This window comes from Typopeltis vanoorti, chromosome 8 (genome assembly GCF_054136105.1).
Source record: "Typopeltis vanoorti isolate ZY-2024b chromosome 8, IOZ_Tvanoo_1.0, whole genome shotgun sequence".
Taxonomy (NCBI): Eukaryota; Metazoa; Arthropoda; class Arachnida; order Uropygi; family Thelyphonidae; genus Typopeltis; species Typopeltis vanoorti.
This window is the reverse complement of record NC_143556.1, coordinates 108,687,360-108,707,776: the sequence shown is the minus strand read 5'-3', so window position 1 is coordinate 108,707,776 and position 20,417 is coordinate 108,687,360. Positions and strand designations below refer to the sequence as shown.

The 20,417-nt window shown below is 33.7% G+C and overlaps 1 protein-coding gene across 1 annotated transcript; it reads left to right on the top strand.

Annotated features, from left to right (window-relative positions):
- The first annotated feature begins 404 nt into the window (after nucleotides 1-404).
- Nucleotides 405-12,428, top strand: LOC150104271 (delta(9)-fatty-acid desaturase fat-6-like). Its single transcript, XM_090396449.1, has 4 exons — nucleotides 405-585; nucleotides 6,732-6,862; nucleotides 7,422-7,627; nucleotides 11,974-12,428. Exons 1-4 carry the CDS (start codon nucleotides 405-407, stop codon nucleotides 12,401-12,403), a joined length of 948 nt encoding a protein of 315 aa, XP_090252575.1. The 3' UTR covers nucleotides 12,404-12,428.
- Nucleotides 12,429-20,417: the final 7,989 nt, after the last annotated feature.

Here is a 20,417-nt window from a genome sequence, read left to right as displayed (position 1 = left end):
TGAACTGCCCACTCAGTCTCCAAAAGTTAGATAGGGCTAAATGGCCTCGCCTACTCCCGTATATACGGGAATAAAAAGGCGTTAGTTCATTCATTAGTTCATTCATCTAAAATGTACTTTTATGAAATTAGAATGGTATTATTCGGTTCGTTCGTTTGATGTTATATTGTAACAGAATTTTATGCTTATTTTCTTATTCGCCAGTTGAACTAAAGTCATTTGTCTTTTATTGCAGTGACGCAAATGTTTGGCTTTCATATTTCAATGTTGTTTTATATAATAAAACAGATTAATTTTATTGTTAACTGAAAATTACCGTGTTTCACTTATTTTCACTACTAAGTTAAATATTCGTTTTACTCATCTTTGTCTATTTTCATTCTTTTCAGTAAATGCAATACATAATGCCTCTTCGTAAGTCATTCATTGAGCAAGAAAGGAAAACTGAGTCTAAGATTAAAGACACTCCTCAGAAGATTCTCTGGATTCATGTCGCAAAGTTTTTAGTACTCCATCTTGTGTTACTTTATACTGTTTATGGGGTTTTATTCTATAATTTTTCCATGTGGAAGACATTAATATTCAGTAAATATCCTTTGTTTTGTCTTCTAAAGAAATGAACTTTAGTATTGTTTATATTGCTTATGAATAATATAAAAATGATGTAATTGTTTGATATTATTCTTATATATTGTTTCTATCATTTGTATCGTAATCATGATATTCCTGCTAATAAGAAGTTTGACCGCTTCAAATAAGGGGGAAAATAGTACTAAGCGATCGCAGAGAGCAAGAGATTGTATTGTAAGCATTTTGGTTCTTGTAAGTATTTTTTGGCTAGCAAGTTAGTAATTCTAAAAATTTAAATGAATATACTTTATATGTATATGTAAGAGGTTGTTCCTTTCGTTTAATTCATTTTTTAATAAAAGTGCTAGTGACAAAATAATAACTTTTGAATGGTAACAATCTTCTGGTTGTCACTTGTAGAGTGTACGATATTCAGCAACGGCACTTGCACTTTTTTTCTCAGCTGAGGAGTGTACCATATGAGGGCTGATTAACAATCGATGGCTTATCAGGCTTGGTTCTTCTAAATCACACTACACTAAAAGGTGTAGGTGTGATAATTTTTTTTCCAGGCTACCCTTCTCATAATAAACTTTAACCACTCCAATGTCCAGACTCTGTGTGATTAAAAGCTATCATTTTCGTTTTGTAACTTTTCATTTTTCATTCAGACCACCACTTAGAAACTTCCATGAACAAACTTGATGCAGTAAAATGCTGTCCTGCAACCTTGATTATAGCACTGTAATACTAAACTTTCCACTCAGCTTCCATCCATGCTCAATGGAATTCAGGTAAATTTTATGACAGCAAAACTTTATTTCCTAAAACCATCTTGCTACAGCCTTTCCAGTATGATATCGTGCGTTATCTCGATATTAAAGGGGTTTGCTTTCCCAAAGTTTATTTGACACACAATTGCTCAGAATGTCGTAAAAGTGTCCAATTTACCGGAAATTTCAAAAGAAAGTCCTACTCCGATAATATTTCCTAAAATCTTAGGAAACGGATGATGGGTTATGAGGAATAATATTTCCTCGCAATACTTCTATGTGATTTTGAAAACCATGTACTATGATTCATTTTGCAGTATGAGATTTACAATTATCTGAAGTCAAATTATTTGTGCACAGCATAAATTTCATCTACAATAAGGCTACAAGTCCAGAATGTTCCGGAGAAAACCTGTGCACATATGGAAGCATCTCTACACACCGTGCTACGAGTACCGCTGCACAACTGGAAGTATTCACTCTCGTCTTCATACCTTTCCTTTCCTTTTTGTTGGTTTATTTGGTCTGCTCGACTGATTGATTCTTGGACTTCCTTTCGTTATCTCATTTCTATACTTTTCATGCCTTTAACCACAGTTGATTTCCAAGAGGATTAAGTGCGTGTCGTGAACAATTTCTGTTATTTGCATACCGCAGCAATTTAATGCTAGTTCCTTTGTATTTGTACTATACGGTTCCACTATACGGTTCCACTCGGCTTTTGAAGCTGAGTGGTTTTAATACTGGCATGAATAGACAGGCTAATATCATTGTTACTGCTATTATTATTATTATTGTTGTTATTATTATTATTATTATTATTATTATTATTATTATTATTATTATTATTATTATTATTATTATTATTATTATTATTATTATATCCTAAGTTTAGAGTGTTCGATTTGCACATCTCTGTATAATGCAATGCAATCAAGAAAATATATTTTCTTTCATCAATTCGTAGTGGATAGTATAAAGAAGCAGTCCGTTGTTCAGAGTTTCGAATGTTGTTCAGAGATTACAGTTCAGTCATTAAACAAGATTTCGTTACAAACAATATAACAACTGGGATTGTTCATTTGATCCGAAAGCAAAGCTGAGCAGTTGCCTATAATTGCTGGCTGTTTGCGAATTTGAAATATAGTTTTATGCTATCAACTCATTGGAATCAATATTTCGACTACGAATCTTAAGTTTAATACATTAAGAAAAACAAAACCAATTTAAACAGAACCAGTGCACTAGCTTACAACATGAATAGGGATACAGTATAAGATTGCTTACACTGAAAGCAAGTGTAACCAATAGTATTAGTAAAAGGAATGACCAGTGGTTAGGTATTCCGAAAACTCTACTTTAAGATACCAAAGACTGAACATTTTCAAGTCTCTTTAGTCCACTAATCTACTACCGAAAGACATTTGCAATCAAACATGTCCAAGAACAGAAGGAACTGTTTATATAAAACTATAATTTTGGATCATATCGAAAAATCGAAAATAAACCTAAATGAGGAACGTATGGGCTTATCAAGCATTCCTGTATTGGGCAACAGACTTTTTTTTATTATGGAGAGCCCATCCACAAAAGTTTGGTCAACCTATAGATGGGCGATAAGGAACTTATTCACATTTGATTTGAAATGTGTGTTGTATTACTTGAGAAACTTGGGTTGTACTACTTGTGGAACAGACTTCCACCACATATGGTGGAAGTCTGTTCCACAGCTAAGCAATAGAAGGGATAAATGAAAAAGAGGAAAAATTTGATCCGTGGGTGTTTGGATTTTAACTGTGTATGGGGTGGTTAATTGCTCCACGCTTTTGGACAGATTTGCCAGACAGTGGGGGAATTATTGATGCCAACTTCTTACTAATACTTTACTCAATTTCACTGAAGGCGTTCAGTCTCCGCAACCAACATCTTCTATAAAATAGTTCTATGTATGATAACAGACATACAGGACGGTAATTCTTGATGTCATCTGTGTTGCTTTTTTTTTTTTTTTTGAAGAGAAGAATTGTTTCTGATGCCTTCAATTTTGATGGTATTTTTTCTTCTTTTAGGTATTAAGTAAATCTTTCGGCCAGAGCTTTACAAAATTGTTGTCATCCTTGTTGAATATCTTTAATTTTCAGCTTATCGATGCAGGGAGCTGTATTTGGTTTCATGTTTTTCAATGCTTATTCTATTTTGTCTGGGAGTACTTCTGGTCCATCGTATATATTATCAATTTTGGTAATAATTTGTTAATTCAGATAAGCGGTATTTTGATGCAAAAATGTCATTGTAGAAGTCTCGTACTATTTTTTTTCCATTTTTGTTCATGTTTGTGTGTCTTCTTCCATCTTGATCTAGTAGTGCTGTTGGGATTGGCCTTTTCATAGTTAATTCTCTTTCAACTCTTTTTATACTCTCGTTTTAGATTCGGCGGCATTTCTTAGTCGTTTTCCCCTGTAGGTTTGATAGTCCTCTGTGATCTTTCTTAATACTTTGCAAATAATTTTATAATCAAGTTGTGAGTTTGGTTTATCTTTCAGTTCCGTTCTCTTTTTTAGTGAATTCAAGATTTGTATGCAATGTCTTTATTTTATTTTTATTTTTATTTTTATTTTTGTGGGGGGGGGGTTCTTGATTGACTTTAGAATTTTCCATGCACTTGTATAGATTTTCAGGAAGCAGTAATAATCCTTGTCAATGTCATATTTCGTAATTTTATTTGATCAAAAGATTACTTAAACAAATCAGGAGCTAAATATGTGGGTCGTTTAAATGGTTTAAGATTGCTCGTATGTTTTCTTCCTTTTTGTGTCCATTTGTAGGATTGCTGGTAGTGGTCAGTTGTCCGAATGGATGCCACATCACTTTCTACCATTTGTTCCTCCATCTTAAACTGTTCTTTTGCAGTCTGCTAGAATGTAATGTATTTAATTTCTTATATCGTCATTTAGGGATTTCCAAGTCTACCTTTTCCTGCTCTTTTTTGGAAGAAAGCATATATGATGATAAGTGTGCATGGGTTTTTGCTGCAGCGGCTCCTGAAGATTCTTTTAGAATTAATGTATCTCGTTATCACTTGAGGCCGATGTAGGAGCATAACGTGATAATTTCAAGGGTAACTTTTCTTCCAACAGACTTACCACCTGAATGCCAATTTCGGAGAGAATGTTACACGAAATTTTTTTCTTTTAGTCATTTCCTTAAAATGAAACCGACTCCACCTTGAACTGCATTGTTGGTTGCTGGGCCAATGAAATTTAGTGAGCCGTCATTCCATCATGCTGTCAGTTCTTTTGTTCTTTTCGATTCGTTTATGGACAGAATGTCCACATTTGTGTTGCCTAATTCTTCAGTAGGAAATCAGTTTGAGATTCCTTTGCCGGAGTGCGGGTTAGCACCCTTCACTCTTCCTTATTCTTTTCTGCAATCGTAGAAAGGTAGGTGAGAGTCACTCAGAACTCGGGGCCTATTGTTCTGTTTCACTGTCATTTGCCATCTTATTGCTGTTGACTTTTGCTTTAGTCTTTTTTTGCACTTCTCCGACCAAGGTTCTGAAGCAAATAACTTTCCTCGTTCTCATTCTAAGAGGATGACGTTCGCTTTCCTCGTTTACCTACAGAGAGGATGACGGAGAACATCACGTGAAGGTGAGGATAAGTGGAATTCGACTCGACTGCACCGTCTAGACTTGACTGAAATTCCCATGAACACAGGTGAATATCAGCGTCATCAGCGTTTTTTTATGGCATGCGCCAATAAAGTCAAGTGAGTCTCTTTCTCCCATTGAAATTGATAATGTTATCCAAACCCGATTGATGAATGGTTTGAAGATCGGAATTTAAGGTAGAGGCTAGACTTTTGGAGGCTGTGGTGATTTGTGCTTTGCAGGGTTTCTCAAACGATTAGCAGGAGTGTAATGGACTGACATCAGCAAAACTGTCTGCTCAATTCGAAGTCAACTGGGGTATACTAATTTATGTATAAAAGCAAGGGATTGGGAGAGAGAGAAAACAGAGCTTTGTGGGAGCCAAGAATTAGTTGTATAGATAGGAGATAAAGCCATCCAACATTACTCGAAGTGAGCGTACGGCCAGGTGGCTGGATATCCAATTGCAGAAGTCAGGAGAAGACCTAATGATGGAATTTTTCTTAATAGACCTTTGTGCCAAACTCGGTGAAATATTGGAGATATCAAGAGCAACCACTTGAGTTTCGCAATAACTTTCCAAAGTGCATGTCCAGAAATGGCTGACATGAGTTAGTATATCCCCTGTTGATCGACAGTGAGAATCCATACTGTAAGTCATTGATTAGATGAGAGTCTTCAATGTAGTGCAGGAGTTGGACATTGATGATTCTTTCCATTACTTTAGAAAAATTGAGGAGGGAGAGAGAAATTGGACCGTGGTTTGAAGGTCAGGATTTGTCACACTTCTTAGGAAGAGGTTGTGTATGGGACAGTTGCCAGACTGCATGATAGATACCAAAGGAATGACAATGTGCATATAGGCAGCATAATGTAGGTGGGGAGCTCTGGGAAACAGAGCTTTATAACAACTGGAGAGATGCCATCAGAGCGAGGATAATTTTTGGTATCTAATTTGAGCAAAATTTTTCTGATCTCTTTCTAACCAAAGATCAAATTTGGAATTGAGTTTTGGGTGTTCGGAATGGTTGAGGGACATTTACCATGAGCAGCTGTGCAAGCGCTGGAGAAGTAAGAAGCCGGGAAATTGGTTCTTTCTATGAGTAATGATATAATAGTATAAACAGGGTGAATAGTTGTGGGAGTAGTGTTGGGCAGACGTTACGGCCAAAAGCTTTACCTAGAGACCAGACGGCATGGTTGCCATTTGGTCATCATGCAAGTTCCATGCTTTTAGCTCCATAAAAATCAGTATTTGATGTATTCCGGGCTTTGGTGTAGTCTGTATAGGCAAGAAGACGGGGTTTTGGATGGAAGCCAGTTGTGGTATCTGATTTCTTTTGTACAGTCTTGGCATATCTGTGGGAGGATCAGGCTTTAGATAGAGAACGAAAATGTAGGGTAGAGAGGGAAATAAATGTTTCCATGCCGATGAGTATTATTTCTGTGATCCTTTCTTCACGTAGATTTGGCTGAATGGCTTGAATAAGGACATGACTTGAATCCTCTTACCCTCAAATATTCACCTAGCCAGTAAATAGATTTTTCTTATCTTTTTAAATTCCTAGTTTTCATGGTTAGAATGAAATTGTGTTTTAAAAGCAAGGTGACTTAATAATCGAGTCATCTGGTAAGCTCCTGCTATTAATAAAAGACATCCATGCCGATCAAATAGATTCTCATGAAGATTTAAATAAGACCAATAGAAGAACAATATCCTTAATTTATATTTCTTTTAGATTCAATCTATGGTATGTATACGGGCTTGTCAGTAACGGGTGGAAGTCATCGACTGTGGAGCCACCGGTCCTACAAAGCAAGATGGCCACTTCGTCTATTCTTCGTATGCATGCAAAGTGGAGCATTGCAAGTAAGATCCAGCTGCCCTTATAATAGAAATTTAAACCGTTTTCTGTATGATTTTTTTTTATCAATTATGAAAAAATTTTTTCCAAAGTGGATTATTAAATTATTCATTATTCTGAATATCTGAATAATTGATTATTAAATGAATTACTCATATATTTAATATATCTGAATAATTAATAACTTTTAATGTTCCTGCTACAGAGACAATTGATTTATTAATTTATTATTTATCAGTTCCATTACATAAATAACCAAAGTTAATGTCAGGCAATCGATTTTACTATTGATAAATTTATTTCGGCGAAACGTTTGATATAATGTTTTCTGAATTTTTTTCCAGAGAAGGCTTTTCTCTTTCTGTTTTTTATTTTTTTATTTTATAACTTAGATCTTTTTACTCTGCTAACTGAAATACGAAAAATTTTGTATTTCAGTTAGCAGAGTAAAAAATATTTTTTACTCTGCTTATTAGAGAAAGAAATATTTCACGTACTGTTCATATGTGAAACATGAACAGTACGTGAAATATTTCTTTATTTGTAAATATTTCTGATTTGTAGAGAGATATTTATGACTGGTGCAGAGATCATCGTGTTCATCATAAATACACTGAGACAGATGCTGATCCACACAACATTAACCGTGGATTCTTTTATGCTCACATTGGCTGGCTAATGATGAATAAACATCCGGAGGTGAAAAGCAAAGGCCAGAAGATTGATCTGAATGATCTTCTAAATGATCCACTTATAAGATTTCAAAGAAGGTGAGTAAATAGGACCATAACATTATTGTTTTATTATTATTTTTATTTTTATAAATTTAATTGAAAATTGTAACGTTTTAAAGTTTACTTTATGTTTTTGACTTTAAGTTAACATTTGTAGTTATTATCGTCATATGTATGTCATCGGTGCCACTTGATATTTATAATATCAAATTTAATGTCCAACTGTTATAACGCGTTACTCAAAATTTATAGTTAATAAACTGTAGGACAAGTGTTGGATTTTTAAAACATTAAAGTTTGAGAGATAAATAAATTACCTTAAATCTAAAAATTGTTCTATGGTAAATTGTATTAACGAAATGCCATAACGTCATTTATCTCTCGCTTTATCGTATCAGATTAAGGAGAATTCAAAGATTTGCATGAATCTTGTTGTATAAATTGTCACTTATTTGTATTATTTCTTTATTCAGAAACTAGACCATTAAGAGAGGAATGGATATTTTGAGTATGTCTTGCCTTGTCTTATGCTTTTCAAGATTGATCTGATTGATCCACAGCATGTAATGCTGTGGACTTCGCAACCGCGACTGTCTCGAGGACAATGTGGTTGGCCTATGCCTCCCGGTATGTCCTACGTCTGTAGATGCTGTGTTCATGGGACCAGTTTGCCTGTTCTGGGGAACGAAAAACCCGAGTTTCCGGGTGAAAAGTCGAAGTCGAAAGAGACCAGATAAAGGTTCCTCACGTTATGGATGGGAATCGAACACGAGTTTCTCCGACAAAAGGGCTTCGTCTATACCAACTGAGCTGCGGAGACTGTTTGAGGGGAGGGAAAATAGAAAGTTCTACAACAAGACCAAGTAGATTGCATATCTAATTATAGGAATAGGCTAGGTGGTGATTTGGTATATTTATACATAAATGCCAGGAGCGTTAGAAGCAAATGGGTAGAGTTTATCGCTTTATTGAATTCGTTGTGGCCTAAGACTGTAGGCATTAATGAAACATGGCTATCAGAATCAGATATGGTAACTGGTATCGAGCCTAATGCGTATACTATTTTTAGGAAATAATTAAGACAAAAGAGAGAGGATAGGGAGGGTGTACTAGTATGATATCAGAAGACTTAAGTCCAGTTAAGGAAGAAACACTAGAAAACAATGTCGCATAACTGTAGTTTGAGACTATCTGATGTGAAGTGGAAGCTAACAGAATGAAATATATGGTGTTTATGCAGATCTGGCGGCTAGGTTGTAGGGAAGGAAGAAAGGCATCGCCAATGTAGCTTTATGGATACTTAACGAGGGATCATTATGAGTAATTTTAATTATCCAGACATTGATTGCATAGAAGAGAAATCTCATGATAATAATGAAAAGTAAATTATTGAATTGTTGCGATACGACTTTGTTAAGCGGCATGTGAAAGAAGGAACTCGAAGTCAAAGAGTACTAAATTTCTTCATAGTGTCAGAAGGGAGGAGTCTCTGTTAAGAACATGAGTATTTTACCACCAGTTGGTGACAGTGATCATGCTGTAAGATCTTAGGAAGCACTTAATTACATTGATGTTGCCATTAGAACACATTACATGCTGAACTACAAAGCCGGAAAGTACGATCAACTTAGGAGATTACTATCTTTGGTCCAATGATTTCAGATACTGAGTGGGAAAATTTTCAGCAATGCCTGGATATCTTTAAAAGATGCTTAAATGAGGGCATGGAATATAACCCTAATGTTTGACGAATAGATAGGTTAGGGTGGAATGGATGTTGTATCATCATTGTACATTGTTGAAAAAGCTCAGTAATGGATGGATGAAAAAGTGCTGTAAAAGGAATTAGAGATGATAAAAGTGACATGAAAACTGGAGAAAAAGATATCCTTGATGTATGGAGTAATTACTTCGAAAAATTGCTAAATGAAACAATCAATAACAGCACAGAGATAAAAAAAAACCTCTAAAGGCTGCACTCCATAGTTCTGCCTAGACAGAGGGACGAATTCCAGATGATTGGAGTAGAGCTCAAAGTACTCATATATAAAAAGGGAAATAAGACAATGTCAGAATTACAGAGGTGTTTCCCTACTCAGTGTTCCTGGTAAGATTTATGCAAGTATACTTGAGAAACGGTTAAGAAGGATTGTGGAAGGGAAACTTAGTGAAGAACAAACTGGATTCACGCCAAATAGAGGCTACCAGGGTCAGCAGTTAGAATTGAAGGAAGTACAGGAAGATGATTTAATGTTAAATGTGATGTCAGACATGGATGTAAATGAGATGTTAATCTCAGCTCTTTACTTTATGCGGATGAGGTTATAATTCTAAATAAAACCAGTACAAGTCTGTAGATTCCCTGAATAAATTCAATAATTTGTTGTAATATATGTGGCATGAAGGTCAGCAATAACAAGACAAAGAAACTGAAAATAGGCAGAAGCATTGGAAATATAAACTGCATTGTGAATGGAAAACCTACAGAACAAGTAAAACATTTCAGCTACTTAGGGACGATGTTTAGTGAAGATGGTAAACTAAATATGGAAATAGACAACAGAATTAACAAAGCTGGTATGGTAAGATGTCAACTGAATAAATTCATATGGAATAAGAGAGAAAGTAGTTGTAACACTAAATTAGCGTATCCAAGACAGTCTCAAGACAATTTTAACTTATGAATCTGAGAGCTGGGTTAGAAATAAAACATTTGGCCAAAGACTAGAGACCTCAGATATGAGAGTCATGAGAACGGTAAGGGGCGTGATCAGATGGCATCAATGGCAATATCATGTTAAAAACGAGGATATTAGGAAAGAACTTGACATGGTTTGCATCCAATATGTTAGTAGAGCTAATCTCAGGTGGCATGGTCACTTAAACCGAATGGGACAGGTTAGCAAAACAAGTGTTCTTTGTCAGATTGGCAGGAAAAAGATCCAGAAGAAGACCGAGATATAGGTGGATCGATACAGTAAAAAGCCTTAGAAGACAGAAATATAAGATCTGATAATATTAGAGCCTGAGCAGGTAACAGATTGATTTGGACGAAAATTGTAGATAGGAAGTTAGTGGTGATGTAAGTTTTTCATGTAGTGCTATCGTATTCCTTACACCTCTTGAGAGTACAAGTCAGGAATTTGATGATAATGATGATGAAGGTTACATAGTAAAATTGCAAATACTACTCAGAGGATTATTGCGATGTTGAAGCGAACATTGACATCTGAGGATAAGGAATTTACACTATCTACCAATAATATTCCGGGCACTTTAGCAATTTATAATTGATACCAGGAGAAGAACCCTAATATCAAGTACCGTATTTACTCCAATATAACTCGCATTTTTTTCCACAAAATTAAAGTTAAAAAATCGGGGTGCGAGATATATGCGGGGATTTTCGAAACTAACGTTTCTCAGGATAAAAGTTTCGAGAGAGGCAGAAGAAACGCCAACTGCTCAAACGAACTAAGAAAATCTGCGGAGTAAGAGTAACAAAAACAGTAATAGTCATTTATCACAAATAAACGTTCTCAGTATTTTCTTTGTTGAACGTAAAGGTAATATATGAAACGAGACATGCGTGTGTGTGTGTGTGTGTGTGTGATTTTATTCTTATTATTATATCGTTATTATATTATTATTAGACGGCTTATTTTATTAATATTTTAATATTTACTCCCCAACTCATTTACGTTAATATATTATTTCGGTTCCTTTACATTATTCTATACATAAGTCTGTCCCTCCCTCCCTCCCTCCCTCCCTCCCTCTCTCTCTCTCTCTCTCTCTCTCTCTCTCTCTCTCTCTCTCTCTCTCTCTCTTTCAAAAATAAGTAAACATTTAAGTAATGTAATTAGTCTTTTATAAACCGTATCTTAAATGAACAAACATGAAGTATTAATTGCATCAAACGTAATTAAATTAATATTAAAATTAAAATTACTGAATGTGATGTAACAGTGTTATTATGCAATATATGAATCTTGCTATGTACGAGTTTAGTGTAATAATATGATAATATTACCAGGTTCTTTATCAATATATAATGTATTATTATTACTATGTACAATGTAATATGTAATAATATTATTATGTAATTAATAGCTTTAATGGAACATGTGCACTAGACTTGTTTTAATATGTCTAGTGCACATGTTAACAAAAATTGTTTTGAATTCTATATAATTTTTGCTACATATGTAAGACGTAATAGTTATTTTAATATTATTATGTAATATATATGAATAATAATATTACATAATAATATAATAATAATATTATTATGTAATACATGAAAATGTAATGTGATAAGAAAACATTATTATTATTAAAAATATTATTATTGCAAATTATAGATATTATTTTCATTGCAGGTATTATATTCCTTTGGCATTGCTATTCGGTATAATCGTGCCGGTTTTTATTCCTTATTGGTTCTGGGAAGAAAATATTGTGCACGCTTTTCTAATGAATGTGGGAAGAGTGGCAGCTATTTTGCATATGACCTGGCTTGTAAACAGTGCTGCTCATATGTTTGGATGGCAACCTTACGACAACAGTAACAACACCAAAGATGGAGCCATAGTAGCTTTTTGTTCCATTGGTGAAGGATTTCACAACTACCACCATACGTTTCCTTACGACTACGCTACCAGCGAATATGGCATGAAAATTAACTTGACAACAGCATTCATCAATCTCATGGCTCTTATAGGACTTGCGTATGACAGGAAGACAGCCTCTTCAGAAACAGTGGAAAGTGCGAAATGCAAAATGAAAAAAATAAATGGAGTACATAAGTAAAACTTCTTGTAATGCTTTCAATGAAATTCAGATTTAATACGACTACGCTACCAGTGAATATGTCGTGAAAATTAACTTGACAACGGCATTCACCAATATCATGTTTCTTTTAGGACTTGCGTATGACAGGAAGACAGCCTCTTCATAAACGGTGGAAAGTGAAAAAAGTAAAATGAAAAAATGAATGGAATGCAAAATTCAAACTTCTTGTAATGCTTGACAATGAAATTCAGATTTAATAAATAAATATGTTATTGTTACAGATTTGGTTGCAATTAAATTATGAATCTAATAATAATCTATCCTTTTGAATCACGCTCGTTATCATCTAGTTAGTGACCAATGTACACAGACATATACATCATGTATACAAAATGAAAGCAAGCCGATTTCAGTCGAAAAATGCTTAAAAGATAAACGAGAAATATGCTTTTAAGCTATTTACCTTGATGTGCTCTCAAGTAATGCATGTACTCTAAACAGCTTACTCTGTCCTAACTAAGTAGTTATTGTGTGGCAACCTCTACGGATTCTTCTCCTTCTTCTTCTTCTCTAAAAGGTTAACAACAATCTTGTCAGTATGTACCACTAATATACACATGGCATGGAAAAATCTGTGCTGTGGCTCTTTTATCTGTTGCATTTGATTGAATCTGTTTTGAAGATTTCGTTTCCTTAACAAACTGCCATCTTTTTGTCTACGTCGATTTCTGTAATTAGAAGTAGATAGCCAGTTATTAAATTACACAGAGTGGACGCAGGACTACTTCATTAATGATGCACGAGTACTGCAGGGCACTGTATACCTTCTTCCATCCTTTTCCTATACCTGAATGTCTAATAATGCTGACCATGGTTATGATTAAGTTACTGTACTACACTAACTCTCCTACTCATTTGAGAAATCTTACAATGCCAATCATTCCACTGTTGAAGATCTTCTACGACAACTGTGCAAAAGACAGACCTTTATGCTATTCTCCGATGGTGATGAGAATACTCTGTGCACCTTTAATGCTTGCAAAATACATTCTTGTCATCTTTCTCAAAAGCTTCTCTTTGATAACAAATAAACCGCCAGACAAGATCAATACATATTCTTGGCTTAATAATTCAGTATTATTCATTTAAATTAAGCAGAATATATAGACCATCCTTATGAACAGGAAAGAATTACTTTACGGTTATAATATGTTTCTTGGATAAATAACGAGATTAATTTTGATTTACGAGGAGTAATACAATTTTACTTTAAAGGGAAAGGTTTCTTCGTAAATCAATAGTAAGAGGTAAGAGCTTCTTTAAGTAAAAGAAGTAAGAGCTTTCAGGAAATTCTGGGCCACTACACATTTTCCTTTGATATATTACTATGTTATTTAATAACGCGATGAATTTCATGGATGAAAACTTTTTTTTTTTTCAATAACTTATAAATTAAATTTTAAATTAAGGGGATATAAATCCACATTGTTTTAAAACCGAATAAGAAACTCAAAGATTGGAATCAGAGAGTTTCATGCCGAATATAGTAAACTATAAAGTGTCGGCGATCACTAGCGTGAGCTAATGCAAGTGACCCTAGTACGTAGTAGAATACCGACAACTCGTTGCAAAGGTGGAGAAAGTTCAGATCGCTATTCTTAGGTATTTTCCATAATGTAAAAACACATATAGTTTACTATATTCGTCATGAAACTCTCTGATTCCAATCTTTGAGTTTCTTATTCGGTTTTAAAACAATGTGGATTTTATATCCCCTTAATTTAAAATATTGTTTAATCGCCGAAATGAAGCTTATTAGCTCTTTATATTTAAGTTATAAATTAAATTTTATGAAGAGGAAAATAAAGAATTTATATGTCATATTTTTGAAATACAGAAATTCAGCTGTATTTGCCTGGAATTCGATTGGTATGTACTGTTCCTTATTCGGCCAAATAAAGTAATTATTGGTGCAATGCAATACTTGCCTTTTGTTAATTGCTAGATTTTCCTCGTGTTATGATATCCTTGTCCCAAAGTCATACAGACGTCCCTGAGATCGTAGACAATTAACAGACATATTACGCTGACTTCATAGTTGGAATTGTTTCTGCTGTCAATACAAACCACCAGGCAAGCAATCGGCCAAAGTCATTATTATTTTCTCGGTCACACTGGTCAAGTTAAATTTCCCTGTATTACTTGGATTAGAATCAATGACTGATATGGGCTTCCGGTGGGCATTTGACACATTATTATTAATAGTCAGTATATAAATGCTAAAGCATTTAATATAAATATAAATGCGAATGCTAAAGCAGGAAAATAACTAATCACAACATTAAGAAAATTTTCTTCAATTTTAATTATTCATTAGCAGTTTTTTTCTGAGATTCTACTTATATTTTGATCCTGTCAGCTGAAAAGTATCGATTTGAGTACAAACTTAAAGTTTTTTTACACATCGAAAAATATTCTGTAAAGCGAAAATTTCAGACAATATGTCCTATCCTATCCTATTCTAATTTACGCTCACGCGTAAACCTACACATTTTAGGTATAGGTATACCTAAGAGGTATAGGTATTAGGAATACTAAAAAAGTCTCAGTCACATCAGTGTTATTCATTCGATTATACCCCTAATAATAAAACAACTATACTGTTCATGATAATACAGTATTATTTTTAAGTCTCTTCGATGCTTTCTCTCCTTTCTTAGCTTTCGCGATAAGTAATAAGGAGTCGTCCAGTCTCTCCAATCCTTTTTTTTTTCTATTATTAAGCCCTGGCAAATTCACCAAATTTCTGTCATACCACAATACTCTTCTGTTTTTGTTCTATTATTTCCATATTTCGTATAGCACTGCCTTCTCTCTCTGTCTCTCTCTCTTTCTCTCTCTCTCTCTCTCTCTCATTCTCATATACGCTCTTACTAACACTCACATTTCACACTTAAAATACTGAACATACTTCGTAATTCACGCTTACAAAGCAGCAAAAATTTTATACAGGAAGTATGGCATTTTAAAAAAGAAGTGTATGCTCACCAAAAGCTGTTGTTTCAAGTTTTGCTGAGGTGAATATCAGATACAGTCCATACAGTGCGCCCAGGTGAAGGATGATGTAGTATACCACGTTCACCCATACTATGTTTAATTGATATAAGTGCCTTGCCTCCTCAAATGTATTCTCTGACTTTGTTGCAGAAACAGCACTCATTTTCAGCTGAAATAAGTAATTAATCTCTATGAAAGCGAAAAGATTATTGAAGCATTGACTGTCCCAAAAGTCTGCAGTGAGAATTATTATCTATTATAGAATGTCACCGATGCACAGTAAAAACAAAATCCTTCCACGGCAGTATTAAAACAGTGCAGCCTTCAGATGACTATCTTTTAGGACACTAAACAAATCTTAAATCTTTCAATGATTTTCACTGGACGACACACTTGAATGAAAATCTTTTATATTCAACATTTTTATCCTTATTTATAACGCGATTATAAAACTTTATTTTTTGTAAACAAAAATTTCCTCAATTTGTCTTATGATGATTAATAGCTTTAAAACTGGTTATTTAATTTTCCTGTTTTCAGTTTTACTTCTTCACTCCCAACGAATGATGATAACAAGTATGAAAAGATTTTTATTACCTTATTTTCCTCATGTCAGTAGATATGTGGAACAAGGAGTACGTTTTATTACTAGCCTCATGTACTGCGATAAAACCTTTCCAACGTTCCCTCTCTCTCTCTCTCATTAAAAGTAAATAACAATGTCCATTGCCCTAATATCCTTGATCCTTTCTACCAGTTCTAATTCCAGATATACCGTAGAGGTTACTTCTCCTCTTAATAACTTAGAACACTTGCACACTTTTCTTTCCTCTCTGTGGCGACCACAATCTAGTGTCATTTGGCACTACAAAAGTTCCGAATATTTTACCTTTCCCTTTCCATGGACATGCTGCATCTACACTTCTGATCCAAACACCTGCTCTGAGCGAGTTACAAAAATTACTCTTAACGGCATGGAGGTCTTCATTCTCCATTCCAGACAAAATTTTGCTCAATTTTCAAGTCAAAGTTTAGCAAATGGTGTTCAAAGAAAGCGGAGAAAAATACTCAACATAGTGCAAGTCGCTTACATTGCCTGACCTCAGGCTTCATACTCATCCTAAGCAAGAGAACGCAGTAAATGAAAGCGACGATCAGCAATTCCACTCAGGACAATATTGTACTAGAGGCTTAAACTTTTCTTGAGTGGCAATTGCATACAAAAAGATAGCTCTAAATTCGAAATTTTTTCTTTTTAATTTAACCTGGACGAAATTTTTCTTGAATGCACTTGAGAGTTATATCACCGATTCGCTCACCTTTGTTTGTAATATGGTCGATTCCAACAAGATTTGTTGCTTCTATTATAGTTAAAAATCATGAGGTCTAATTTTCATATGGCCTGAATGAGGTTCACACTTTGCGAATTTCAGATCAATTTCATTAATACATTTCATTAATTTCAGATTAATTTTTACTACGAAAGTTTTTAATGTGACACCTTTGCGTTATACTTCGAACACACATACAAAATAAGAAGAAAAGCATCCGCAGTTAAAAAATCTGACATTTTTAAGAATCGTTTGAATATATCGTTTCGTTATAGATAACAATTATTCCTAAATTCAATGAATTTAGGAATAATTTTTACTTACTCTTACTTCTTACTTAATAATTCTTACTCTTTGATCTCTAGTACTGTGGCATTCTGAGGTAAGCATTGTTTCTTTTTTATATCCTTATTACCTTTAATGAAAATCCATCGGCAATGAGAAATGAAATCTTTTTCAAAAGGAAATCCTTATATCCTAGATCAGCGCTTCCCAAACTGTGGGCCGCGTCCCCCTTGGGGGCCGTAGGTTTTGTTGAGGGGGGCCGTGAAATAATGAAAACAAATTTAAAATGTTAAGACTAAGTAGATTTTTTTTATTTTAAAAGAAACGTATTTAACTTTTATTATTTCTTTTTTGTTATTTTTTATATTTTAATGGAAAAATTCGCACATTGGTGTTGGTTCACAAACTTTGCTTCCTGCGTATTTCAGCGCTTAATGAATATTAGTAAATATTGTTTATTCATATGTTTAATTTCAAAGCAGTGGTTAATTGTATTTACTTCGAATGCTCTCCAGGGAAGCTTCAAATCTCCCTGTCCCTTTCATCACGCGTTCGTAATCAGGGATATTGACTTTATATACATATCAAAACTCGTTTTGTATTATCACTGTCATCCGAGTTAGTTTTCTGTTACAAATAAACGTTTCGCATATACTTCACACTTCACACATGAAAAAAAGCTTAAACAAGTTCAATTTAAACGAATATATATATATATAATATATATATATATATATATATATATATATATATATATATATATATATATATATATATATATATATATATATATATATATATATATATATATATATATATATATATATATATATATATATATATATATATATTCGTTTAAATTCGGAATTCGGTTGAAGAGAGTTAGCATTTCAACTCAATTGTCAGCTATGCTTTTATCTTTCGGTTGCGCGATCTTTTGTTAATACCGCACCAATCATATGCACGTTTTAATAACCTGCCTTTGCTGCCGTTTCGCGTTTGGCTTAATTACCGTAAAGGGAGAAAAGTCACAAAAGAGAAAAATGTTCATGGTCCGGGAATTCCCTTATTCAGGTAATATTCACTAATTTCCTGTTATCAGTCTGTGGTGTGCCAGTATTGGTAAGTGGTGATATTATTTGACCTATTCTACGTTAAAAAAATTAACCCTGAGATGGAGAAGTGGCTGATAAAAAATAAAAAAAATTCCCGCGAACAATCAGAAGAAGCAGAAATAGACTCAAAAAAAAAAAAGGACAGTATTTCATATATTACCAGAACAGCCCACATCGTCTTCAGAACTAAACGGCAAGAGGCAAAAAATAATACATGCATTTGATTTTTACAATATTCGCTGTGTATGTTTTGTATTGAATATAAATACAATAAATATTATAATAATATATCTCTCTATTACGATTTTTTTTTCGAGGGGGGCCGTGAAATATATTAATTTTTGTAAAGGGGGATATTTTGTAAATAGAATTATATATATATATAATTATATATATATATATATATATATATATATATATATATATATATATATATATATATATATATATATATATATATATATATATAATTACTTAGTTTTAACACTTTTACGAATTTTAACACGTTCGGTTGAATTTTATTGTTGCCTTGGGAAATCGAACTCACACACATCTAATTAATAACAATAGTTTTTAGTTAGATACTGTGTTTGCCCATGCAACATATGGTTTTGTTTCAGTCTATACAGCATAGTTTCTGTATGAGGGGAAATGTGATTCATTAATTAGTGTGTTTTTATCCCAGTTGTCTGTAATTACACTATTTGTTGAGAAATACATTACACAGACTCCTCATACCTTATTCACTGGCATAATAAAAGTACTTGTTTTTATTGCCTCTGCAGTATAATGGTTGTTAGGGAGGGGTATTGTTTACCACTGGAAGCGAGTTACTGTCTCCCCACATGAACTTGTTTAAGCTTTTTTTCATGTGTGAAGTATATGCGAAACTTTTATTGGTAACAGAAAACTAACTCGGATGACAGTGATAATATAAAACGAGTTTTGATATGTATATAAAGTCAATATCCCTGATTACGAACGCGTGATGAAAGGGACAGGGAGATTTGAAGCTTCCCTGGAGAGCATTCGAAGTAAATACAATTAACCACTGCTTTGAAATTAAACATATGAATAAACAATATTTACTAATATTCATTAAGCGCTGAAATACGCAGGAAGCAAAGTTTGTGAACCAACACCAATGTGCGAATTTTTCCATTAAAATATAAAAAATAACAAAAAAGAAATAATAAAAGTTAAATACGTTTCTTTTAAAATAAAAAAAATCTACTTAGTCTTAACATTTTAAATTTGTTTTCATTATTTCACGGCCCCCCTCAACAAAACCTACGGCCCCCAAGGGGGCCGCGGCCCACAGTTTGGGAAGCGCTGATCTAGGATATAAGGATTTCCTTTTGAAAAAGATTTCATTTCTCATTGCCGATGGATTTTCATTAAAGGTAATAAGGATATAAAAAAGAAACAATGCTTACCTCAGAATACCACAGTACTAGAGATCAAAGAGTAAGAATTATTAAGTAAGAAGTAAGAGTAAGTAAAAATTATTCCTAAATTCAATGAATTTAGGAATAATTGTTATCTAGAACGAAACGATATATTCAAACGATTCTTAAAAATGTCAGATTTTTTAACTGCGGATGCTTTTCTTCTTATTTTGTATGTGTGTTCGAAGTATAACGCAAAGGTGTCACATTAAAAACTTTCGTAGTAAAAATTAATCTGAAATTAATGAAATGTATTAATGAAATTGATCTGAAATTCGCAAAGTGTGAACCTCATTCAGGCCATATGAAAATTAGACCTCATGATTTTTAACTATAATAGAAGCAACAAATCTTGTTGGAATCGACCATATTACAAACAAAGGTGAGCGAATCGGTGATATAACTCTCAAGTGCATTCAAGAAAAATTTCGTCCAGGTTAAATTAAAAAGAAAAAATTTCGAATTTAGAGCTATCTTTTTGTATGCAATTGCCACTCAAGAAAAGTTTAAGCCTCTAGTACAATATTGTCCTGAGTGGAATTGCTGATCGTCGCTTTCATTTACTGCGTTCTCTTGCTTAGGATGAGTATGAAGCTTGAGGTCAGGCAATGTAAGCGACTTGCACTATGTTGAGTATGTTTCTCCGCTTTCTTTGAACACCATTTGCTAAACTTTGACTTGAAAATTGAGCAAAATTTTGTCTGGAATGGAGAATGAAGACCTCCATGCCGTTAAGAGTAATTTTTGTAACTCGCTCAGAGCAGGTGTTTGGATCAGAAGTGTAGATGCAGCATGT